We start from the raw sequence: 23,654 nt of genomic DNA on the forward strand, positions 1-23,654 counted from the left end.
TTTTTTTTTTTTTTTTTTTTTGAAATAAAGATAGTCTTAAATTTTATATTTTTACAAAACATTCTTAAACTTTTCAAAAATTTAATTATATACCTAAATTAAAAAATATATATTATTTCGATTTATTTTGGATTGAAACTGTATTACTTTATTTAAAAAATGTAGTAAAAATACATTTATACTTCATTTTTTTTTTTTTAATAAAAGGAAGGAAATCCCTTTCATGCGTGCTCCACGCCCTTTCTTCTCCACCGTATTCTTCACGTCGTCTCCTCCTCGTGCCGCCGCAGCCTCCTCCTTGTGCCGCCGCAGCCTCCTCCCTTCCAGCGGTTTTACACTTATTTCTACTTTTGTTTGTATGAATAAAAATGACAATGCTGAAGGGATAATCGAGAGCTGCTGACATGGAAAAGATATAAACCGATAATTTTTATTCGAAAATTACTAAACAAATCACAAAAAGTTGCAATTATTTGAAATTCATCAGAACCCTACACTTAAGGCGTTTTATATACGAGCCAAACGCATAAACAATCACGAAGAATTAAGGTGCAGAAAACGGATACTCAGCCGCTCTGCTTCCAACCTCCGCCTCCCGTCCGTCTCCGGTTCAAGGTTCCGTTTTACCTTCATCGATTGTATCATCTCACTTTAGTTTTTTCTCTGTCATTTCTGTGTTTCCTGACTTCGGCTCTTTTTGATTCTCTATTGAAGTATTGGAGTTTTGGCGATGAACGATTGATGTGTTCAAGTGTTTTGTGGGTTAGATGGGCTCAAATATGATGCTATGCTATGTTGCATGCTATTTTTTAAACTTTTGATGTTTATTGAAGTTATTGTCTTTCTGTAATTTGCAATCGAGGTTCTATGATGTCGTTTGGTTGTTATTGAAGTTCGTTTTCTTACATGAAATTTGTAGGATTTTTTGTGAAGATTTAAGTGGACAGAATGCAGGCTGCGAGTGGTGCTGCAGTGATGGGCTCTCTGCAAGTTGTCGTTTGTGCGAAGGGATCGTCTTTTCCTTCGAAAGGGTCTAGCATTTGTGTGTTTCCGCAGCACAAGAAATGGATCGTCTTAAAGCCCTGCAAATCCTCTAGTGTTGAAGCAAACATGGTTGCGGGGAAGGCATCATCTTCTGTATCTGTCTCTTCTCCACAACTTGGAGGTGAAATATAATCTAGTGCCATTTACCAATGTTGTGATTGTTTGAAAGAAATTTGGCATATCTGCTTGATACATGTTCATAGTTTGACCCTTTACTCAGGCAAGAATTGTACAAGATTTATTTTGTTTCTTGATACCAGATTAGCCAAATTGATTGCTAGGAATGAAAATAATTATGTTTGATCGAGTGGGAGAATTTGGCATTGGTTAACTTCATTGGTGTTATGCAGGTGGAAGTGGTTTTGTAGACCACGGCTTGAGTGAAGCAGATCCCGATGTTCGAAGCATTATCGATAAAGAAAAGCAGCGACAGTTTAAAAGCCTTGAACTCATTGCATCTGAGAATTTTACATCTAGGGCAGTTATGGAGGCAGTGGGGTCCTGCCTCACAAACAAGTACTCAGAAGGATTGCCTGGAAAAAGGTGAACTTTATTCATCTGATGTACTATGGATGTGAATTCTAATTTTTGGTGGGAGGTTTTGGGATAAGTTGTCGTTGAGAGGATTATTGCGTATTAAGATTTTTGTCATGCATCTCAGGTACTATGGTGGCAATGAACATATTGATGAGCTTGAAACACTCTGTCAACAAAGGGCTCTAGCAGCATTTCGTTTGGACAAGAACAAGTGGGGTGTAAATGTTCAACCATTATCTGGATCACCTGCTAACTTCGAAGTTTATACTGCAATTCTTAATCCACACGATCGAATCATGGTGAGTTTCCATATCGTTATTTTTTAATCCCCACGTTAACTTAGATAATCACTGGCGCTACTGACTCATGTTAAATGACTTTAGGGTTTGGACTTGCCTCATGGAGGACATTTGTCTCATGGGTTTATGACACCAAAGAGGCGGGTGTCAGGCACATCAATTTATTTTGAATCTATGCCTTATCGTCTTGACGAGACTACAGGTACGTACCGCACGTGGGATAGAGTTTTTTTATGGTCTCTTCGCTGGTTTGTTCATTCTAAGTAAATAGAAAACTCTTACAGGCATTGTAGATTATGACATGCTCGAAAAAACTGCCAACTTATTTCGACCAAAGCTGATTATTGCTGGTGCAAGTGCTTATCCACGTGATTTTGATTATCCTCGCATGAGAAAAGTGAGGATTTCCGATATTATTCACCATTTTACATTAAGTAGCCCTATTTTAGATTCTAACTAGCATTAGTGAATAACTTATTTGATTTTCTCTGGTAGATTGCCGATGCTGTTGGTGCTTTTCTCATGATGGATATGGCTCACATTAGTGGGCTTGTTGCTGCTTCGGTGGTTGCTGATCCTTTTGAATTCTGTGATATTGTGACCACAACAACACACAAGGTAAAGAACAAATTTTCATCCAAAGTTGTTTCATTTTATAAAACTGTGTACATTCAAGAACCAAACGTAAAAGAGGAACAACCTAGCAGCCAGGGTAGAGAAAAAACTCCAATCCATGTTAACATAAAAAAATAAAAGGAAAATTGTGATTACAAAAGAATTTCTCTTTGAAGGGCACCCAACTGAAAAGGCCATATGTCATACATGATCACGAGAAGAATTAATACAGTGTTGGACCCTTTGATTTCTTTCAAGCCATATAATCCACCAAAGAGTTCAAACAACACGCTTCTAGATCACTTTTGCTTTGTCTTTCAGCCACCAGCCCAAGATAGCTTCAGGAAGACAAATATATACCTTTTTTCTGAAAAAATAGACGTGATACGAGTTCATTTCATGCACATTTACTTATATTGATTGTTTTTCGGTCATGATGTCATTCTGCCTTCTCTTAGAACATATTAGCTTTGTATATAATTTGGTAGGATACTGGTTGTTTTTTGCATAAAAAAACTGCTTTCTCGGCCTGAAAGAAATGTTAAATTGTTTGCAGTCTCTGAGAGGTCCTAGAGGTGGCATGATTTTCTTCAGAAAGGATCCTGTCCTGGGAGTTGACTTAGAATCTGCAATTAATAATGCTGTGTTCCCAGGATTGCAGGTTGGTTTGACCTGCCTTGTGGTAGCATGTAAAGAAGAGTTCGTTCATTTTGCTTGAGACTTCGACTTTGGTTTTTAAATATGTTGGTTTTATTGTTGTCTTACAGGGTGGTCCTCATAATCATACAATTGGGGGGCTTGCCGTCTGCTTGAAGCATGCTCAATCCCCGGAATTTAAGGACTATCAGAACAAGGTACGACACTAAACGTGGTGTAAAACACTTGTTTTCTTATTTTCTAACACAGCTTTTATACTTTAGGTCGTCTCCAATTGCAGAGCTCTTGCTAGTCGACTGGTCGAGTTAGGTTATAAGCTAGTTTCTGGTGGAAGTGACAATCACCTGGTTCTTGTAGATCTAAGGCCATTGGTAAATACGTTGTTCCTCACATCTGTGCTTTGAAAATTGAGATGACGATGTAAAGAAGCATGTATTAGCATATGTTAATCTTTAAGTACACTCTAACCACAGGGCATCGATGGGGCACGGGTGGAAAAGATTCTCGACATGGCCTCAATCACTCTCAACAAGAACTCAGTACCAGGTAATGAGTTGCGTTTCAAAAGCTGGTCATCATATCCAGTTTTCTTGAACTAACTCCTTGCTATTTTGTGCTTAGGTGACAAGAGTGCTCTAGTTCCAGGAGGCATCCGAATCGGATCGCCTGCCATGACCACCCGAGGATTCACTGAGAAGGAATTCATTGCAGTTGCAGACTTCATACATGAGGGCGTTAAGATAACTCTCAATGCCAAACCACTGGCCCCAGGATCAAAGCTTCAAGAGTTCCTTAAGTTCGTGACAACCTCTGATTTCCCCTTGATCGACCGAGTTTCGGATCTTCGATCAAGAGTTGAAGCTCTTACAACTCAATTCCCAATTCCTGGCTTGTAAGTTTCACTACACATAATGAAATGGGTATAAACTTGCAATAAAAATTCGGACAAAAAAAGGTGACAAGGTCCGAGGAAATGTCGCTTGGTCTTGATGATGTCGTGTTTGTGATGATTGTAGTAATAAAAATGGAAAAGACCAAGCAGTCTGTAACATCTTAGAAGCTGCTGTGAGGCTCTGGTAGGAACTATTCTTAATTTTGTGTTCTTATTCTGTTGTAGTTACTATGAATAGTTTTATTTTCAGAAGAAATTTTTATGGGTTGTTTTGGATGTGTTCTCCGAAAGTCCTTTCAAGATGTGGTTTTTCAATTATGTTCCTAATCAAATAAACTTGGCACATAAAATTATATCAAGTAGAATTTATATTTATCTTTATATTTAATATATCTGTTAACTTTTTTAAAAAGGAATATGTTACACATTTATTCGGATACAAGCTAATATTTATTTTATAAAGCTTATCAATTAAATTTGTATTATTTTTAATACATTTTTTTAAATTTAAAATAAAATACTTTATTTATTGTTATTATTCGTATTTTTTAACAAACTGATAATAGACCAATTATATGAGACAAAATTTAGATATTTTAAGTGTTTAAACTAGAATAATATTTTTATATTTATATTATTCACTTATTCGTTTTATTAAAAACCATGGGCAAGCAAATATGACAAAAAAAAAAAAAAATTAATTTTCCATATTCATAAAAATTATTTATCTACGTAAAATATATTTTTATTACAAAATTGATTATTGAGAATAATAATATATGTACTAAAAAACAAAAACCATATTCCTTAAATTCCAAAACCTACCTTCTAATTATATATTTCCTTTTATTAAAAATACAAGTCACCAATATCTTGCAATGAAAAATTATCCTTTATTTATAAAACAATTAAAAATGGAAAAACCAACAAATAATAAAATATTCGATAGAATAATAAATTAAAAAAGAATATCTCCAGTAGCGTACCACTCACTCAAACACACCTTGCATTTCACCACTCATAACTCACCACGTGTCCCACATTCTCTCTCTCCTCCCTTCGTCCGGATTTGTCTCACTAAGCACGTGCCTTCCGCTGAGTGAAAAAAAAAAAAAAATCCATATAAAACTAAAAAATTATTTGGGTTTTAAAATTATAAACTAAAATTTAAAATTTATAGATGTATTATAAAAAATAAAAAATGAAAAATGAAAATTTTATTTATGAAAATTGGAATTTAATTAAAATTAAAGAGATATGGGAAAAAAAAAAGTCTTCGTCTTCTTTCTCTCTCTTCCCCGATCTTTGATCTCTGTAATTACCTAAGCCCAACCTCCAAAATGTTCCTATTGTATCTCTTTTCTCTCTTTCTCTCCCTCTTGCGCGCGCGCTCTCTCTCTCATCGAGAGAGATGGGTTTTGTTCTTCTTCTTCTTCTTCTTCTTCTTCTTCTAATGGTCCTCAGTTCTAGCCTGAATTTGTAGCCCTTTTCGATTTTCTGTAATGCTGTCGTTTCTCTTCCTGTAAATCTTGGTTTTCAGTTTGAGATAACCCTAGAATTGAACCCACCGCGTTTGTGTGGGTGCTGTGCCTTTTTCTTTTTGTTTTAGAATTGGTTTCTACTCGGAGGAGGAGGAGGACGACGACGACGACCACACCGTTGTTTTTTGTTGTTTGGTTGTAGTTTCTCGGCTTCTTTGTCTGCTTCTGTTCTTCTTCTTCTTCTTCTTCTTCTTCTTCTGCTGCTGCTGCTTCTGCTTGTTTTGGTGTTTTTTGGTTGTATGGTTCGTCCCTTTCCGCGATTATTCGAGGTTGTTTGATTCTTTCTTATGCCATGGAACAACTTGATGCCAAGGATTTGAAGGGCTCTACGGAGAATTCCTCGGGTGAGCTCACTGTTTCTGCTTTGAGATTTGTCTCCGTTTTTTTCGTTTTTCGATCGAGTTCTTCTGGAGCTTGTTTGGATTTTTTGGGAAGTCGGTAGATGAAGTAGTTTGACGGTTTTTGTTGTTGGTGTATTATAGAGGGTTGTAGCGTTCTAGGTAGTTTCGGACCTTGGGTTGTATGATTTTATGTATTTTTCTTGTTGTTTACTTGTTTAAATTTGTTTTGCTTTCGTATATATCTTCCTCTGTTGAAGTTTTCCCTGGTGCTCAAACTGTTATATCGTATCTTTCTGCCTCTTTTGAGGCGTTTCTTAGTGCTGAAGCTGTATTTTTCGTATCTATCTGCTTTTGTTGAAGTGTGTTTGCATTTGAATGTTTAATGGTATAGTATGTTATGTATTTCTACCATTAAATTGGTTGTGTTTATGGTGGTATGATCCACTTTATCTGACTTGTGGCTAAGGGGAGGGGGAGATAAAATCTTGCAATTACGTTTGGAGGAGATTTTTGATTTGTTGTCTATTTTTTGCATTAATGTTTTGCATTCATGCTTTGTTATTTTACTCTTCAAGAAGTATTTGTAATTCGTGATTGGTGGAAGACATGCTTCATAGACCTTTTGTTGTCTCTTTCTTTGGGGAGCATTGCTAGTTTCTCTGTGTTTTTGCTATGCTTTAGGTATTTTGGCTAACGTGACTAGAGGTTTTTGGTGATGGGATAATTGCTGCTAGCTTTTAAGATCTTGGAAATGGAATGCTTTAGCCTTTTATTTAGTTTAGTTTCTTTATGTTATTTTATCAGGTTACTCAGTTCAGCTGGTATATTTTGGCTCCTTCTGTTTGTATTTTCCCATTCTTGTTGGAAGTCTCAATTTCCTATGTAATTGAACTATTTTACTGGGTTCTGATATAGGAAGAGAGGTGGAAATGTTCAACTGGGATGAATTAGATTGTCCTCAGCCGTTGACTTTTTTCCCTCCCCTTTATTTCAAAAGCGACTAGTTGATGATCTTATCTTTATTTATGCAGCTAATTCACTCTTTGATGCTTCACGATATGAGTTTTTTGGTCAAAATGTCGTGGGAGAAGTGGAGCTGGGAGGTTTAGAAGAAGACGAAGATGTTCCTTTATTTGGGTCTACAGATGAAGAGTATCGTTTGTTTGTTCAGGAAGAGGTAAGCTTTAGTTCACAGTTATGTTTCTTGAATGCTACCTTTGTTCCCTATGAAAGAAAGAGCACGTCAGAATTATATATATATATATTTTGTGTATGTGCATGTGTGTGGATAAGAAACGAGAAATGTATGAAAAGTAGAAAAGGGGGACAACCTAGGGATTGGGGGTGAACAAACTAAAAGACTGTTGTGCGGTTGTTACTGAAAAAATAAAATAATTTTCTGTCACTAAACCTCCAAATAGAAGTAGTATACTTTACACTTATAAAGAAAACTCAAATGAAGATGTATCCTCAAAGATCCTCTGTGTTCTTTCCTACCAAATGTGCCACAACAGCGCCATATAGAATGTTGGCCATTTTGGACATTTTCCACCTTGAACAAACTTCTAGGAGCCAGCTATCTATAGATCTCGGCAAACAACTTCTCACCCCAAAGATATTCATGAGGGAGAGCTGACCATTGGCAGCAAACGGGCAATGTAAGAGCAATTGATCTAGATTTTCTTCATTTTGAAGGAAACGACTGCACATCATCGGTGTGAGAGCCCAGTTCCTGCACTTCCTTTGAGCCATGCCCTGAGTTTTTAAACTATTATGGACTATAGGCCACAAAAAAATGTTCACTTTTTTAGGGCACTTAAAATGTTAATAATATAAAAAAGGAGACCCCACTGTTGAGCAGAACCCATCACTTCAGAAAAGTAGACTTTGAGGTGACTACACCCCCTGAATCAAGAGATCACAAAACTCGGTCATTACACTGTCCTGACGAGGCAATATCAAATGAATCAACCAGCACAAGTGCACAACCCAGCTTTCCAGCTTCCTATCAAAGAGACCGCTTTGGAGGTCATAATCCCAATCTCTCGCCTCCCTATTCCAGGAATTATCGCATCTTGCTTCATTGAAGTGAAGCAAATGGGAGTTTCTCTTCAAGAGTCAGTCCCCCCACCCATTCGTCCTTCCATACTCTAACTTTACTCCCACCATTTACTTTAAAACTAAGAAAGCCGAGGAAGTTATATTTCTTGGCAATTTCAAATCATGGCTTTCCTTTCGCAAAGCAAAAGGTAGGCCTTGGTTTGATATAGCTGTGAATGGAGCTGTCTTAAAATTTCTGTCTTTTAAGGTACAATAAGGGAGCATGATTCGTTTTTGGAAGGACATACGGCTAGGAATGCTTCTTTAGCCTTTACTTTTCCAGATTTATTTAGCATTTCAATGAAACAAGATGCTACCGTTGAGCAGTGTTGGAGGAACGAGGTTAATGATTGGAACCTTGGTTTTAGATGAGATCTTTTTGATTGGAAGGTCCTAGTTGGATTATGTTGGTGGAGCTTTTTAATGTTATTTGGTTTGGAGATGGTCAAGACGAGGCTATTGGGACCATTGACAGTTACGGAAGATATGAGAAATAGTTTTAATGTTATCCTTTTTTCTTTTTTCAATTTCAGGGTACAGGGTTGGGATCTTTATCGGAAATGGATGATTTGGCAAACACTTTTGCAAAGGTATGCTTCCATTAATAATTATGCAAATAAAGATGAATAATAAAAATCTCTTGAATTCTTTTATTGGTGTGGTCTCCTGATGCGTTCTTTTGGGTGAATTAAATTACCAATTGCAAGAGAGAGCAGTTTTCTTTTTCAAAAATAATGACGCAACTGATGTGATTTCGTTTTTGTTTATTACTTTGCCGAAAGATTTATGCCATAGAATACTAATTAAACTTCTCTGCTAACTCCCATCATGATAGCAGTTGCTTTGGTTACAAAATAGTTACAACTACAATGCGAACAGAAAATATATTAACCCATAGAATACTAGTTAAAGGCTTACACTTCAAATTAAATCGTTTAAGAAGAAGATAATCTTTCATATATGCGCATCTGAAAACCATGCATTTAGACGATAAACTAACTTGCCTTATAGTAAAGAAACTAACTTTTTTTAAAAGAATCTCGTTTACAAAACAGTCTTGATTTGAATATTTTTTAAGTTCTTATTCTCCTTCGTGTTTTTCTTAACACCCTTTTCTGACTGGAAGGCACTTAACAAGATTATGCGTTGACAATTGATTTCTTATCCAAATACATGTTGGAGCTTACATGCATACGTGGCATGCTACTGCCTTGCCATCATGCCATGATTTTGTCATACTGATGCACTTTCATTGGTAGACATTGTCCTTGATTTTACTAGAAACTAATTTTGTTGCCCCCATCCGCACCCTATCCTGAGTTTGTGTGTGTATTTCTGGATAAGAAACAGTATATCGTATATTAATATGAACTTACAATATTCTTTCTTCTTTTTCTTCTTCTTCATGTGAAGGGAAACAATAATTTTCATTGTTGTGTCACTCATTTGTTTTCTTTTGTACAGCTGAACAAAGTTGTTACTGGACCAAGACACCCTGGAGTTATCGGAGACCGAGGATCTGGTTCTTTTTCTCGGGAAAGTGAGTTTTTTATCAGTGGAATTTCTAAATTTATTCTTTTTTTTATACATATTTACATATTTAATTTATTTGGATAAGAAACATAAACTTGTATATTCTTAAAAAAGGAAGTACAAGAGAAGGAAACTAGCTATCCCCAAACCACTTAAGGATTACAAAAAGGATCTCCCAATCCCCTTCGGTGTTTGTCCATGGACGGTCTTCCAACAAAAGTCTCCAAAGACAACCACCACATTAAACTAAAGGATTTTGGCTTTGCCCTTAACATAGGTCCTAAAGATGAGCTGAAAGAAGGCAATGACATCACGTACCAGTTAGGGGACATAGACAGCAATGACATTATTTTGCAATCTGCTGCATGTATTAAGCTTTTCAAGGCCAAAAAGTCACAGAAAAACTCAAACCTTCCTTGGGACTTTTGATTTCCAGATGGCATTGACAAGGGGATTGAATAGTGCTATCAACCTTGTCACTGATCTTCCTTGAAAAACATTTCATTGAGAGTGCACTATCTCGGTTGAGTGACCACTTCTTTTTATTTTCCTATTCCTCGGATAAATCTCACGAGAAGGCTAGAAAGCTTTGTCCAATCCACAATCACCTGATCCTAAAGGTTTCTTCTAAAATTTTAGTCTCATCCTAGAGTTTCTACGGACCAGCTTTGGGAAAAGGAGATGAATTCACCACTCTAAAGAGCCTTGAGAAAGTTGATAAACGGGAGTCTTTAATTACTGGCCAATCCAGAACTCAATCTTATCCCTTCTACGAACATCAACTTATTGCTACACATTCTTCTTTAGACAAGCCGTACCTATTAGAGATTACTTTCCGTCACAAAGCATTTCACTCTGTAAATCTCCATCCCTATTTAGCAACGTGAGCAGATTGTCTTATTATCTCTAGATTCCCTACTCTAGGTGGCCATTAGTTGTGCATTTAAGTTGGAAAAGCATTTTGACAATCACATGGCCGATTCTAACTAAAGATCTGAAAGTACATCCTCTCTCCCTAGAGATGTACATCCACTTAGAAGATGGAAACTTAGGATTCAAAGTAAGTCCAAACTAAGGATTCCATTTATAGATTACTAGACTCACTAAGAAGAAGTGTTAAACCTTGCTTTGCCCACATCCGCCCCCCCCCCCCCCCCCCCCCCCCCCCCCCCCCCCCCCCCCCCCCCCCCCCCCCCCCCCCCNATCCAATTCTCTTGATCCAAACATTCCTCAAAATAGCAAAAAGGTGCCCACTGAACGACCCCTTATCTTGAAATGGGGGATAAAATAGATATAAAATGGATAAAGGGACCAATCTAGAGACTATGAAAAGGCCATTAACTGTGAAGAATAAGTAATAATAAAAAAAAAGGGGGTCACCTTCACTTTTATTCCATTTCTTTCCCATTTTGGACATGTCAAGGATACATGTGAGACTCATATGGAGACGTAGTGGAGACACAAAGCTGTGTCGACTTGAAAATTTTGATTGAGAATTAAAAAAAAAAAAAAACATCTGTCCCCGCTCTACCTTTTACTTGCTGTCCATATATTTTTCCCAACCTTTTTTCCGATAGGAAATAGGAACATTTCATTGACAAGATGAAATTACAAAATAGGAGATCCTCTCAAACGGATTGCAAAAAAAAAAAAAAAAAAAAAAAAAGGTCAATGTGAGAGGGGGCTCAAAATTTATCCCAACCTTTAAAACTCATCTGAAAGACAAAAAGAAATTGTGGGGGATGTCCACGTTAATCATTGCTCAAGCACATTTAATATTTTCATGTTACATCTATGTGTCTTATCTATTTTGAAGTTCCAAATCTGTTAGTATCTATTCACTATTCTTTTAAACAGTTTGCCAATGTGTCTGGCCTACAAATTTATAATTTTAGAAATTGATGTGTCGCTGTGTTCATATCCTGTGTTGTCCGTGCTTCTGGCACATTTTTTGCTAGCCTAACACACTCAACGGACTTAAAGACCTTTCCTATTGCTGTAACCTACTCATTGTTCAAGCACATGTAATATCATGTTAAATTTATGTGTATTATCTATTTTGAAGTACAAGATATGTTAGTTTATGTGCATATGCACATATATTCTTTAAAAGAGTGTCTGTTCTACAGTTGTACATTTTAGCAATTGATGTGTCGTTGCATCTGTATCCTTTGTCTGTGTCCATGCTTCTTAGAGTGGCACAACTTATTGCAAGGAAAACACGCTTCAACATCCTTTAAGACCTTTCCTTTTGATGAACCTAACTGAAAAAGTACAACTTTGGGGGTTTGGTTTTTTGTAGAGGTTGGATATCCATGACACATTGGATACCTTGATGAAAGGTTGTGCTTGGAAAAACATAAAGAATAACCTCATTTGGATAGCAGTTGTTTATAGGTTGTATCTCTGTATCCTTGAGCTCTAGAAACATGAAGAAAATAAATGTATTGGGAATGAGAGATTTATTTTCTTTCACCATCTTGGTGTTTTATGTTCTATATGAAGCATGAGTGCTAATTGGTTCTCTTTTATGGTTATTTTAATAAATTATGGTGTATGATATTTTTTCTTCAGTCGATGTGTGTCCTCTTGTCCTTAAAGATATAGTTTCATTGTTAGCTCAAATGTTCTATATAGTAATTTTGAGCGCATATAATTATATCATCTTCTTTAGGTTCTTCTGCAACTGATTGGGCACAAGATGGAGAGTTTTGTAATTGGATAGAGCAGCATGTATTTGATTCAGAATGTGCTCAGGAGGAGAAGAGATGGTCATCTCAACCTCAATCTTCTATTCGTCTTCCTGAACCAAAACCTTTGTATAGAACGTCCTCTTATCCTCAGCAGCAGCCTACACAACACCACTTTTCTAGTGAACCAATTTTAGTACCAAAATCTTCTTTCACATCATTCCCTCCTCCAGGAAGTAGGTCTCAACATGGTTCACCTCGTCACCTAAATGTTACATCCCTTCCTGATGGAAGTCAGTTACCCTTCTCTGCACCAAACATCGCCTCTTTATCCAAGTCTAATATGCAGTTAGCTGGGATGCCGCATGGCTTGCATTATGGAGGCAACATGCACCAGTTCACCACTCCCGGCCTTTCTTTTAGTAGCAGGCCACAAAATCAGTGGATTAACAACGCTGGTCTATTACATGGGGATCACTCAAATCTCTTGAACAGTATATTACAACAGCAACTATCTCATCAAAATGGCATCCTATCCTCTCAGTTATTGTCAGCTCATCAGCAGCTGCAACAGCACAGGCTACATCATCCAGTACAACCATCTTTGGCGCATTTTGCAGCTCTTCAGTCTCAGCTCTATAATGCCCATTCACCATCTTCCCATAGAGCAATCCTTGGATTGACTGATGTGAGAGATCAGAAACCTAAATCGCAGAGAGGGAAACATAACATGCGTTCTTCTCAGCAAGGTTCTGAAACTGGTAGTCAAAAGAGTGATAGTGGATCCTTCCAGTTCAGATCTAAGCATATGACAGCTGATGAGATAGAAAGTATTCTGAAGATGCAGCATGCTGCCACCCACAGCAATGATCCTTACATAGATGACTATTATCACCAGGCTCGTGTTGCCAAAAAAGCTGCTGGGTCAAGATCAAAGAATGCATTTTGTCCATCCCGACTAAGAGAGCTTCCATCTCGATCTCGAAGTGGTTCAGATCAACATTCTCATTCCACACCTGATTCATTGGGAAAAATACCTTTAGCTTCTATCCGTAGACCTCGCCCTCTGCTTGAAGTTGATCCTCCATCCTCAGGTTTGTGTGACGGTAGCTCTGAACAGACGATATCCGAAAGGCCTCTTGAGCAAGAACCAATGCTTGCTGCTAGAATCACCATTGAAGATGGTCTCTGTCTTCTTCTTGATATAGACGATATTGATCGGCTTTTACAACATAATAAACCACAAGATGGAGGAGTCCAGCTCAGACGAAGGCGACAGATGCTGCTGGAAGGTATGGCAGCGTCACTTCAGCTTGTTGACCCCCTTGGAAAAAGTAGCCATGGTGTTGGCCCGTCTCCAAAGGATGACATTGTGTTCTTGCGTTTGGCCTCTCTTCCCAAAGGTCGAAAGCTTCTTTCTAAATTCCTCAAGCTGATTTTCCCTGGTAGCGAGCTTGCACGAATTGTCTGTATGGCTATTTTTCGTCACTTGAGGTTCTTGTTTGGTGGACTTCCATCTGATCCTGGAGCAGCTGAGACAACATCTAATCTCTCAAAGACCGTTTCTGCTTGTGTTAACGGTATGGACCTTCGTGCATTAAGTGCTTGTCTTGTTGCTGTTGTCTGCTCATCAGAGCAGCCACCACTACGCCCCCTTGGAAGTTCTGCTGGAGATGGAGCCTCTATTGTTCTGAAGTCCATTCTTGAAAGGGCTACAGAATTATTAACTGATCCTCATGTTGCTAGTAACTGTAGCATGCCCAATCGAGCGCTATGGCAGGCTTCCTTTGATGAATTCTTCCATCTCCTTACCAAGTACTGTGTGAGTAAATACGAGACTATAGTGCAGTCATTATTTTTGCAGACACCATCGACCACTGATGTTATAGGGTCAGAGGCAGCCAGAGCCATCAGCCGTGAAATGCCTGTGGAGCTTCTTAGGGCTAGCCTTCCCCACACCAATGAACCACAAAGGAAGCTTTTAATGGATTTTGCCCAGCGTTCCATGCCAGTTTCAGAATTCAGTGCCCATGGTGGAAGTAGTGGACAAATGAATTCAGAATCAGTTAGGGGTTAGGAAGGAAAAACACGATGAAGATCCAGGTCAATGATGTTACCATTGAGATGGTTATATTCTGCATCGCTCGCTTCCTTCAAGAGGTGAACATTCTCGGTGTTGGATGAGGCAGGTTGCGATGATCGGTAAGTGGTGTGGATATATCTCCAGGAGCTAGCTTGAGGGGCTTCTACTTTATCCATTTCAGCGTTTTTCTTTTAATATATTAAAAAACGTTCATAAAAAAACGCTTACTCTGTTTAATAATAGTCATATGCATAAATGTGTATTATCAAAATTCTTAATGGGGTTGTGACGGGAGCTTTATTTTGGTGCTCTGTCTTTAACTTGAGGCTGAAAAGTCGAGAAAACCGCTTGTAGAGGGCAGCAGAAAAATTCTAAAACTTTCAGGAGTCCTCTTTTCCAGACATTTTTTATTTGGAAGGTGTATGCTTGTTCAAACTTTCTCAAGGCCATTCTCTCAGTGGTCTCTCTCAACTGGATTAGAAATGTATGATGCCTCCTTACTTGGTGACTAAATTTTAGCATTCCCAGTCTTTACATTTTTAATGGACTGGTCTTTAGGAAGATAATGCTTGGTGGAATAATGGTTGGACCGTTGATTTTACTCTCTTATTCACATTCTACAGATTGTTTTCTTTCCTGCCAAACATCCCGCCCCAGCCCCCGCCCCCGCCCCCTCCCCCAGAAATATATCACATTCTCATGTCTTGATAGATAATTGCCCTCTAATGTGGCTGTTGTATTTTGATTCAGTCGCTCGAAATGAATTCTAGTTGTTATCCTATGGTTTGTTTTTGCTCATTTACATTCAACAATATAAGAATGTTAGCAGATTGCAATTGCAAATGAGAATTCTTTGATTGATTGATTGTTTGATGAGGTTGGGAGGCATNAACTTTGAATTAGGTACATTGTTTGTGATATGGAGACATGGATCGAATTCTTCTGGTGTTTCTCCTTTGTAGGAATCGCTGAAGAGATTTCTTAATGGAGAAACCTGCATTCCCATTGGGCATTTGCAGACTCAACCGTTCTGGGTTGCTCCACCATTGGCTCTTGCTGCTATTCCTCTCTTGGCTTGCTATCCCTAATATGGCTCGTACCTGCAACATTGTATCCAATTTAGTTCATCTGGGAATCATATGAAAACAAAAGTTGTAGAGAAAAAGAAATAAGGATGTACCTGGAGTTCAGTGAAGTCACAGACTGAAGCTGTTCCATTATTGAAAACCATGATCTGCTTCTGATGATTCAATGGCATAGCCATCCTACACCCATAAACGAAAACCCAAAATCCAGTTTCCATGAATGTTATCAAAAAAACAAGAAGAAGAAGCTGAAGAAAAACGGGGTCTCTCACATGGGAATTGCAGAGAATTGGAAGGTTGGTTCTGAAGCAGAAGAAGATGGCCAAAGACAAAGCTCCAAACTGAACTCCCTTCCCATTTGCCAAATGCCAATTCCCTTAACCATTTTTTTCTTTGTTTTCTGTCCCAATAAGACCTCTAAAAATGATATGTAAAGAGAGGAAAACAGAGCTGTTTATGGTTTTAGGCAATAAGAGACCTTTAAACTGTCAAAAAATATCAACACGTTTAAGTTCTAAGCAAATGGGCATGTGCAAAACGAGAATTTATTACCAAAATTGGGGATGGCAATGACTCGAAGCACTAGGGTTAGTTGGAGGTCTTGAAGGGTTATTGGAAATTTTTCACATGTGAATTTATTCCCCACTTTATAAGGTGTTGGAATTCCATACCCTATTTTGGGTAAGAAAAATGTGGGATTTCCATTATTAGGAAAAATATTCTTTACTTATTTCTCAATGTTACATGTTTGATTTAATAAATAACAAAGTCGCAATCTTAGATAAACATTAGGGTATAGATTAAATATAAAACCCAACCTTATACCAAACCCTCGTCGTCTGCTTCGTTCTTACTCAGAAATTCTGCGATCTGATTAGCTTCCTTGTAACACAGAATCACATTCAAATGCTCCAATTCCGAGCACTCCTTCCTGCACTCTCCGCCTAAACACAGCCACGAACCGCCGTCCAGCTTCCATGCCGAGTTTCCACTGGATCTCGACGGGACCACCGCTTGCGAGCTTTCTCCCCGTCGGCTGAGGCTTCCTTCATCTTGCCGCGCTGATTCCGCTGCCGTGTCTTGCCGGAGCTTCACGGCTGTGTAGCCGGCTGCCCCAGCCACTGCTCCGGCTGTGGGTGCTACTATGTATATCCATAGACCTTTGAAATTTTCTGTAGCGATGGCTGGGCCTAAGGTCCTCGCCGGGTTCATCGAACCGCCGGTTGCGCGCCTGCAGTTTTTTTTTTATGTGGAAATTTTCATAATCTCTTTAATGTTTTTTTAAAAAAACTACAGAGTGATTTTCTAAAATTGAGAACTACCCGGCGACGAGAATGTTGAGCATTACCATGCCTCCGATTGCAATTCCGGCCAATTCCCCGACCTAATCAAATCAATCGAAGTTAATCGCTGACGGAAACGCCTTCTCTGATCTCTAAATCGAGATTCAACCTATCGATTTCAGAACAAACAAGAAAAATTTCAGAGAGCAAATCGATTCAGTACCGCTCTGGTATCAGTGGCGACAGCAACAATGACGAACATGAGGAAGAATGTGACGATGAACTCGATCACGAGGGCCTGACCGGTGCCGACGGAGGGCACGGTGGCGCCGCCGGACATGAACGGACGGAAGACGATCTTGAGGCTGAAAGCGGCGGAAATAGATCCGGAAATCTGAGCGATGATATAGAGCGGGACGTGAAGCCATGGAAAGTGACGGAGAGCGGCGAAGGCTACAGTGACGGAGGGATTCAAGTGAGCGCCGGAGATGTGACCGATTGAGAGGATTACGGCCATCACCGCGAGTCCTGCGCATATCGCACTCGTCATCAGGCCGTTCTCCGCCGCCTGATATTTCTCGTTCAGAATGGGTGCCGCCGCTGCGGAGAATAGCATTATGTATGTTCCAATGAACTCCGCCCCTACCTGAATTTCAATATTAAAATGCTCCGGAATTTTGAATTTTAAGATTAAATTACTTTTTTATTCTTTTAAAAAAAAATAATACTCTAACAAAAATACTCATAAATTTTTAAAACAACTTTAATTTTTTTAAATCAACTATGAACAAAATTAAAATTTTTTTAAAAAAAATTGAAAACCTCAAAAATATTTTAAAACCTTAAAAAATACCTTTAAATTTTTTCAAAAAATTAAAAAATATATTTATTTACCACATTTTTAAAAATGCTTCAATTTCAAAAATAATATTAAAAAATTTAAAAATAATTCATGAGATATTGATAGATGGTCTAGTAAAACTATTTAATAAAAGTTTATGGTTATTTTTTTAGACAAAATACAAAATTTAGCCTATATTTTAAAAAAATAAGTGGAGGATAAAATTATGATTTTTTTTTTTATTAATTTAACTTTTGTCACTAAAATATAAGTATAATCCATAATAAAAAAATCGATCAGATAATTAAAATTGTTACATATGTTTAAATTTTTATCAAAAATCATGAAAATTTAAAAGAGAATAAAATTTATAATTTAACCTAAAAAATAATAATAATATTGTAAAATTTTGCAAAAAGGGGAATTACAATTTTGTTACCTTTTGCAAGAGGGAGAAATCAGAGCAGCTGTTAGTTGACGCCATTGACACTTGGCCCAGTAATCAACTACCACGTCTTCACCGGACGGCAGTGGAGCCGCCGTACCTGTCTACGAGGGCCGGAGGTTAGGGCGGAGCTGCTGGTTGTTGTTCTTCTTTTCCTTCTTTCTTCGTTCCCCTTTGATCCTAAAGCTTTATTAAATAGGATTTAGGATCGTTGACATTTTAATCTCGTTGACTTCTAAAATATTGTATAAATATTGCATCCCACCACTTCACTATTCTAATAAAAAATTAATTATTTTAAATATTATCTTGGTTTACATTTTATATATTTTTAAACTTTAATTTATTTTATAGCTTTATACCATTTCTCAATTTATTTATCTAAACAACTCATGCACCATTTGTTATAATCAACTTGTAACGTATTTAATATGTTGATAATTATTGTAATTTAGATAATAGTTTTAAAACCTTTACTAGAAATAAAAGAATCTGAGTTTTTTTTTTTTTTTCTTTTCTAATAACAAAATTAAAATTTGGATGTAATTTCTTGTATGTAGAATAATTAATATTCGTTTTTATCATGGAAAGATGGAAAGGAAAGGAATAAATTCGGCTGTGGAAATGCGTTTCATCGATCGTAAATCAATGAATTGGAAGATTATCCAGTGGACAATTAACAGCAAATAATTCGGTTCGTATTCTCTGTAATTTACCATCAATCTTCTTCTTCTTCTTTCTCTAAGTTTCCGAGTATTTCTGCCTGAGGAGAGTGCTGGAGTGCTGGTTTCGTTTTTGTGGCGGGTTGAGTGGAATTGAGAGGAGACTGTTAAGGCAAAAGGATCGAGGTTATTGCGCCGGATTCTGATCAACGAGATTCCAGATGACGAAGAAACATCGGAATGGCGAAATCTGGGAATTCGAGCGAGAAATGTCCGGCGGAGCAGAAGGAGGAGGAGTTGGAGACGTGATTCTTGGAATTGATGGAGGAACAACCTCCACAATCTGCGTTTGTGTTCCGTTTCTACCACCTCAGTCTCTTCAGTTTCCTGATCCTATTCCTCTTCTTGCTCGAGTGGAAGCCGGCTGCTCCAACCATAACAGCGTTGGCGGTACTCTCTCTCTCTCTGTGCTTGTCCTTTTACGAATCTCGATTGGTGCTGCGCATGTCTCGCATTGTTCTTCCCGGACTAGAGGCGTAAGTCTCGAGGCTAAAGTTTAGAGTTTCGCCTCAAAAGTGTCCGAAGTCCATTAAATTCAATCACCATTTGGAAATCCTACTGAAGTTAATTTATTGTTTGAATTATTTCTATGAAATGCAATGGATGCTTGAGTGTTGCAGCGGAAGCATAGACCAACTGCAACTTTCCAAACCTAATCATCTTCTTTTCAGAGGCGAAAACTATGAATTGTTTTGTGACAGGCTTTACTGGTTTGTTGTGCCATTTGATAATATTTTCAAAAACAAAGATATTGAAAGTTAGACCATAAGCTCTTATTTTGTATCGGTATGGAAAAAGGACTGGTTGGTTTCTAAGTATTTAATATGAGATTCTAGCTCTGATAGGTCATTGGTGTAATATTTGCCTCTTTGTTTCAGAAACTGCTGCAAGGGAAACGTTGGAGCAAGTTATGGCTGAAGCCCTTTCAAAATCATGTTCCAATCGGTCAGCAGTTCGAGCTGTTTGTTTATCTCTTTCGGGTGTAAACCATCCAACGGATCAGCAAAGGATTTTGAATTGGCTCAGGTATGGGCCATGAAGGATTCTTGGCTGTTTCTAAGAAACTACATTCTTCTGTCTTTGGGTTTATGTGACGGATCATTTTATTTTCTCGTTGTTTTATATGAATCTTAGGATGGCTAGTGCTCTTTCTAATCAATTGGCTTATTCTAGCTGATATTACAATATCCCTTAGTGGTGTACTTGTAGCTGAATCCTTCAATTTAATGAACATCACGATCTGAGTTAGGTCTCAAATCAATTCCAAGGCTCCAAGCTGCTATTCCTTTCACTGTCAATTTTGTTCTATTACATATGAAATCAGAACCTCATATCTCTGGACAAAATATGCTTTAATACACTTCTGATATGTTTTTTTTTTTTTTAATTTGCTCAGGGATATATTTCCTAGCCATGTCAAACTCTATGTTCGAAATGATGCTTTGGCTGCTCTTGCAAGCGGTACCATGGGAAGGCTTCGTGGTTGTGTTCTAATTGCTGGCACTGGGACTATTGCTTATGGATTTACAGATGACGGAAGAGAAGCTCGAGCAGCTGGTGCAGGACCAATCTTAGGTGATTGGGGAAGGTCTCTTTCTCTCACTCCCTCACATGGACGCACACTGTTAAATTGGAGTATGACTGATTGTATGAGGATCATCTTATTTGTTTCCCAAAAAACTTGTGCCATTATTCCTTGCTGGTGAATAATTGAGTGATGAACTTTATTTTTAACTATCTTAGCATCGTTCTCATTAATTTTATATATTTAGCCACGAAGACCATGCCTATCAATGTTTAAGCAAGTTCCTTGTAAATCTCTAATCAAATTAATAGTTCTCTTTTGCTTCCGTAGTATGTTGTCAATTAGATGCTGTGATTTTGTTGAAAGAAATTTTATTAAAAAACTTCCAAACTAAATAATGAAGAGGGAGGTAGTAAGGTAGGTTATTGTTTGGGTAAAGTGTGGGAGAGGGATAACTATCATCCTATATTTTTCTCTTGTATTTCTAGTTCCTACCGGTTCCTCTCAGAGTAAAAAGTTCAAATGCTGCATTTCTCTCCTCATTTTTTCTTTGTTACAGGGATCTTCTAAATGATGTAATACTTTAGCTTGAGTTTGTGTATCAACTAGCCATATTGGGACTTGCTGAGTTATCTAGTGGAAAAAATGGTTTGTTCTTAAATTTGAGGTCTTGCTTTATTGTGGATAATGCTTCAAGGAATTTTTTTTTTGGAGAAGTTCAACGTTCAACATCTCTATACTTGGCATAACTAGCCTTTCCCCCATGGGCACTTTTATCACTACTAAATCCTGTAATCTAAACTGATAGTTTCAAGTTTGATCATTATTCTTGTTGTTTAACACTCTTCATTTGCGGGCATGAAAGTTAACATATGGAGAAGAAATGACATTAAAGGATTTAAACACAGCAGCCACGATATGCAAATACTTAAGTTGATAGATTACCGTATTGAATAAATGTTGATAGATTAGGGTATATTTAATCATTTATTCATGTTTACAACAAGAAACATTTTTTGTGATCTTTGCACTCTGCATATTTAATTGTTTGCGTTCAAAATTATATTACTGCATTGTATGCCGATCTATAATAGTAAATTATGAGACTATTGTGCATGACATACACAATTTTATTTTCTTTTGCCACTTTTCATTGAAGGTGATGCTTCTTGTAATTTCAGTGGGTATGGCATATCAGCGCAGGCTTTAACCGCAATTATAAGAGCACATGATGGTCGTGGTCCTCAAACAAAGCTCACAAATAGCATTCTTCATACTCTTGGTCTTTCTTCTGCTGATGAACTCATTGGGTATGTACTCTTGGTAATTGACATTACAGGTCAATTTTCATTATCTCATTGTTTATATTATTTGATGTGGTTCGCAGACAATATAAATTAAACAAATTAGAAAATAAAATATCTTTCAAGCATAAGAAGGAAATAATTCTTTTAAATGATGTATATTCAATCTTTCATATATGTGTGTGTGGACTGAAGTCTTGCCGAGGCTTTCTTTTGTCGTTTTTATTATTATCATCAATGCAGTAATCTGTATTGTTGTGAAGGCTGCTCTGATTTACTTGCAGCAGCTGTACAACTTTTTAAATGATGATGAAAGAGAATTAACATTTCAACATACCAGAAACTTGCTTTATCTAACAACGAGAAAAGTAGTTGTTTCCAGTGCAGTTTCTGACAATTGTACCCCAATTCATATGTTGCAATGGTATGAAAGTACAGTCTCATGGATGATTAATTAGGAATGGATCGCATCTGTTTTTGGTTATTGAAAATTAGGTGGACCTACGCAGATCCAACTTGGGCTCGCATTGCTGCACTTGTTCCTGTTGTCGTGTCGTGTGCAGAAGCAGGAGATGAAGTTGCAAACAACATCTTGCAACATTCAGTCAAGGAGTTGGCTTTAAGCGTGACTGCTGTTGTTCAAAGACTTAGATTGTGTGGTTCAGGTACTGCAATAGTGAAAATCTTTGGTCGTAGTTAATAAACTTGATTCTCCTGGCCCCGCTTCTCTGAATGTTGAAACTAACCTCGAAGTTGGAAGCACTTTTGCTATAAAACCTCCCTTGATTTCTTTCCTTCTTCGGGAGACTGTATTTTACACTATGTTCTAGCTTTGAGATCAAGTACGTCTCCTCAGTTTACTTCTCTTTGGATCTGCACTTGAATGTGCAACAAAATTAATCGTGAATAATCTCTATCTATGTCCCTAAGAAAATTGGGAGCTGTTCCATGCCTATTTTTTATTTGAGGGGTTTGTGACAATGCTACTGATCATGCTAAAATATTAGCTGGAATTAGGATTTCTAAAGGAAGGGAACCAGGCAGGCAAATGAGCGTTCAATAATATGATAGTTTCCTTTTTGAATTCTGTAGCCAAAGTTTTGCCTGGTTTTCTTTTTGAATTTTTTGACCAATGTTTTGCCTCGGCTGTCATGGTTAGCATATTAACATTGCAGATGGAAAGGATTCTTTTCCCCTCGTCATGGTTGGTGGAGTTCTTAAAGGAAATAAGGGATGGGGTATAGCGCAAGAAGTTGTAAATTGCATTTCCAAGGACTACCCTGGGGTAGTTCCCATCTGGCCTAAGGTAAGCATGGTTTTTACCTTATGATATCCATGGTGATGTTTGAGAGCTGTTGTGAAAAATATTCAATGAAAAATATGTTCAGTTATTGTTCTTAAATCCTTACATGAACAGACTTCACTTTTAAATCAACAAAAATTATTTTTCATATGAACAGTGATTTCAGATGTACGAAACAGCCCTACATGTGTCTATGTTTTGTGCCATGCTTTCATTAAAATGCATATTTTTCTTGAACCAAAACCAGGTGGAGCCTGCCATTGGGGCCGCATTGTTAGCCTGGAATTTCTTGAAAGATTCCCACAAAGAATAAGGCTTTAAAAAAGTGACTGACAGTTCTCATAAGTTGTACAGAAGCAAAGTTGAAATCGATGAGTCCGGAACTCTGAAGGGGAAGAAGAAAAATAAGTCCTGTGAGTGAGGTCTTTCAGTTCTCAACATTAATATAGGCAATTAACTAACCTTCTGTCATTTATCAATAATATTTATGGGGTGATTGAAAGAGGATGTGCTCAAAGTGATGTCAACATTAATGCATGGTGGTTTTAGTGCATTTGCTCCAATGTCTTACTGTCAGCCTGAGATCAATTCCTTGGCTTTTGAGCCCCTGAGCTATTTAATTTTGTGCTTTGTTCCAATTAATCTGTCATTTCCAATTTTTTGCATTTGCTAGAATGCCCTTTTATTCTTTAACCTTTCTTTTAATCCTTATTTTGTTTCGTTTTCTTTTTGCGATTTCTATGTGAAATTTTAATCTCTTAAATTTTTTTTTATCAAGATTATAATGTTTTAACGAGTCAAGTTATGTACATGT

General features: G+C 37.5%; 5 protein-coding genes across 9 annotated transcripts; 3 read left to right on the forward strand and 2 right to left on the reverse strand.

The window, feature by feature from the left end:
• The first annotated feature begins 381 nt into the window (after positions 1-381).
• Positions 382-4,334, forward strand: LOC111479708 (serine hydroxymethyltransferase 3, chloroplastic-like). Of its 2 annotated transcripts, none has more exons than XM_023124532.1 (12): positions 382-615; positions 948-1,165; positions 1,395-1,587; positions 1,706-1,880; positions 1,965-2,082; positions 2,165-2,277; positions 2,376-2,498; positions 3,052-3,156; positions 3,263-3,349; positions 3,416-3,523; positions 3,626-3,698; positions 3,774-4,334. In XM_023124532.1, the coding sequence occupies exons 2-12, from the start codon at positions 949-951 to the stop codon at positions 4,046-4,048; spliced, it is 1,587 nt and encodes a 528-aa protein (XP_022980300.1). In that variant the 5' UTR covers positions 382-615; position 948; the 3' UTR covers positions 4,049-4,334. The 2 variants fall into 2 exon arrangements, with proteins under 2 accessions (XP_022980300.1, XP_022980294.1); XM_023124526.1 differs by having other exon boundaries at positions 384-615; positions 920-1,165.
• A 988-nt stretch (positions 4,335-5,322) lies between these two features.
• On the forward strand, positions 5,323-14,875 carry LOC111478876 (protein PAT1 homolog 1-like). Its single transcript, XM_023123391.1, has 5 exons — positions 5,323-5,929; positions 6,958-7,103; positions 8,560-8,616; positions 9,491-9,566; positions 12,234-14,875. Exons 1-5 carry the CDS (start codon positions 5,878-5,880, stop codon positions 14,324-14,326), a joined length of 2,424 nt encoding a protein of 807 aa, XP_022979159.1. The 5' UTR covers positions 5,323-5,877; the 3' UTR covers positions 14,327-14,875.
• A 293-nt stretch (positions 14,876-15,168) lies between these two features.
• LOC111480944 (probable aquaporin NIP5-1) lies at positions 15,169-18,065 on the reverse strand. Of its 3 annotated transcripts, none has more exons than XM_023126200.1 (7): positions 17,981-18,065; positions 16,924-17,346; positions 16,740-16,801; positions 15,970-16,648; positions 15,690-15,817; positions 15,513-15,597; positions 15,169-15,432 (listed from the first exon to the last, which is right to left on the reverse strand). In XM_023126200.1, the coding sequence occupies exons 1-4, from the start codon at positions 18,023-18,025 to the stop codon at positions 16,237-16,239; spliced, it is 942 nt and encodes a 313-aa protein (XP_022981968.1). In that variant the 5' UTR covers positions 18,026-18,065; the 3' UTR covers positions 15,169-15,432; positions 15,513-15,597; positions 15,690-15,817; positions 15,970-16,236. The 3 variants fall into 3 exon arrangements, with proteins under 3 accessions (XP_022981968.1, XP_022981961.1, XP_022981954.1); XM_023126193.1 differs by having other exon boundaries at positions 15,690-15,834; XM_023126186.1 differs by having other exon boundaries at positions 15,690-16,648.
• LOC111486178 lies at positions 15,232-15,775 on the reverse strand. Its single transcript, XM_023133213.1, has 3 exons — positions 15,690-15,775; positions 15,513-15,597; positions 15,232-15,432 (listed from the first exon to the last, which is right to left on the reverse strand). Exons 1-3 carry the CDS (start codon positions 15,773-15,775, stop codon positions 15,232-15,234), a joined length of 372 nt encoding a protein of 123 aa, XP_022988981.1.
• Positions 18,066-18,577: 512 nt separating the features above from the next.
• On the forward strand, positions 18,578-23,505 carry LOC111480704 (N-acetyl-D-glucosamine kinase-like). Of its 2 annotated transcripts, XM_023125882.1 has the most exons (8): positions 18,578-18,680; positions 18,758-19,098; positions 19,587-19,734; positions 20,105-20,296; positions 21,415-21,543; positions 22,033-22,202; positions 22,713-22,843; positions 23,088-23,505. In XM_023125882.1, the coding sequence occupies exons 2-8, from the start codon at positions 18,870-18,872 to the stop codon at positions 23,151-23,153; spliced, it is 1,065 nt and encodes a 354-aa protein (XP_022981650.1). In that variant the 5' UTR covers positions 18,578-18,680; positions 18,758-18,869; the 3' UTR covers positions 23,154-23,505. The 2 variants fall into 2 exon arrangements, with proteins under 2 accessions (XP_022981650.1, XP_022981657.1); XM_023125889.1 differs by lacking the exon at positions 23,088-23,505 and having other exon boundaries at positions 18,578-19,098; positions 22,697-22,843.
• The last annotated feature ends 149 nt before the right edge of the window (positions 23,506-23,654 follow it).

Source organism: Cucurbita maxima, unplaced genomic scaffold, assembly GCF_002738345.1.
Source record: "Cucurbita maxima cultivar Rimu unplaced genomic scaffold, Cmax_1.0 Cma_Scf00001, whole genome shotgun sequence".
NCBI lineage: Eukaryota > Viridiplantae > Streptophyta > Magnoliopsida > Cucurbitales > Cucurbitaceae > Cucurbita > Cucurbita maxima.

Coding starts and splice junctions, on each gene's coding strand:
- LOC111479708 (XM_023124532.1), top strand. CDS start 949: ATGCAGGCTGCGAGTGGTGCTGCAGTGATGGGCTCTCTGCAAGTTGTC. Junction 1,588..1,705: donor GAAGGATTGCCTGGAAAAAG/GTGAACTTTATT, acceptor CATGCATCTCAG/GTACTATGGTGGCAATGAAC. Junction 3,524..3,625: donor TTGTAGATCTAAGGCCATTG/GTAAATACGTTG, acceptor CTCTAACCACAG/GGCATCGATGGGGCACGGGT.
- LOC111480944 (XM_023126200.1), bottom strand. CDS start 18,025: ATGGCGTCAACTAACAGCTGCTCTGATTTCTCCCTCTTGCAAAAG. Junction 17,347..17,980: donor ATTTCTCCCTCTTGCAAAAG/GTAACAAAATTG, acceptor ATTGAAATTCAG/GTAGGGGCGGAGTTCATTGG. Junction 16,802..16,923: donor TCGCCACTGATACCAGAGCG/GTACTGAATCGA, acceptor TGATTTGATTAG/GTCGGGGAATTGGCCGGAAT.
- LOC111480704 (XM_023125882.1), top strand. CDS start 18,870: ATGACGAAGAAACATCGGAATGGCGAAATCTGGGAATTCGAGCGAGAA. Junction 20,297..21,414: donor ATCTTAGGTGATTGGGGAAG/GTCTCTTTCTCT, acceptor TTGTAATTTCAG/TGGGTATGGCATATCAGCGC. Junction 22,203..22,712: donor ACTTAGATTGTGTGGTTCAG/GTACTGCAATAG, acceptor TTAACATTGCAG/ATGGAAAGGATTCTTTTCCC.
- LOC111478876 (XM_023123391.1), top strand. CDS start 5,878: ATGGAACAACTTGATGCCAAGGATTTGAAGGGCTCTACGGAGAATTCC. Junction 5,930..6,957: donor CTCTACGGAGAATTCCTCGG/GTGAGCTCACTG, acceptor TTATTTATGCAG/CTAATTCACTCTTTGATGCT. Junction 9,567..12,233: donor TGGTTCTTTTTCTCGGGAAA/GTGAGTTTTTTA, acceptor CATCTTCTTTAG/GTTCTTCTGCAACTGATTGG.
- LOC111486178 (XM_023133213.1), bottom strand. CDS start 15,775: ATGGGAAGGGAGTTCAGTTTGGAGCTTTGTCTTTGGCCATCTTCTTCT. Junction 15,598..15,689: donor CAATTCTCTGCAATTCCCAT/GTGAGAGACCCC, acceptor TTATGGGTGTAG/GATGGCTATGCCATTGAATC. Junction 15,433..15,512: donor GTGACTTCACTGAACTCCAG/GTACATCCTTAT, acceptor ACAATGTTGCAG/GTACGAGCCATATTAGGGAT.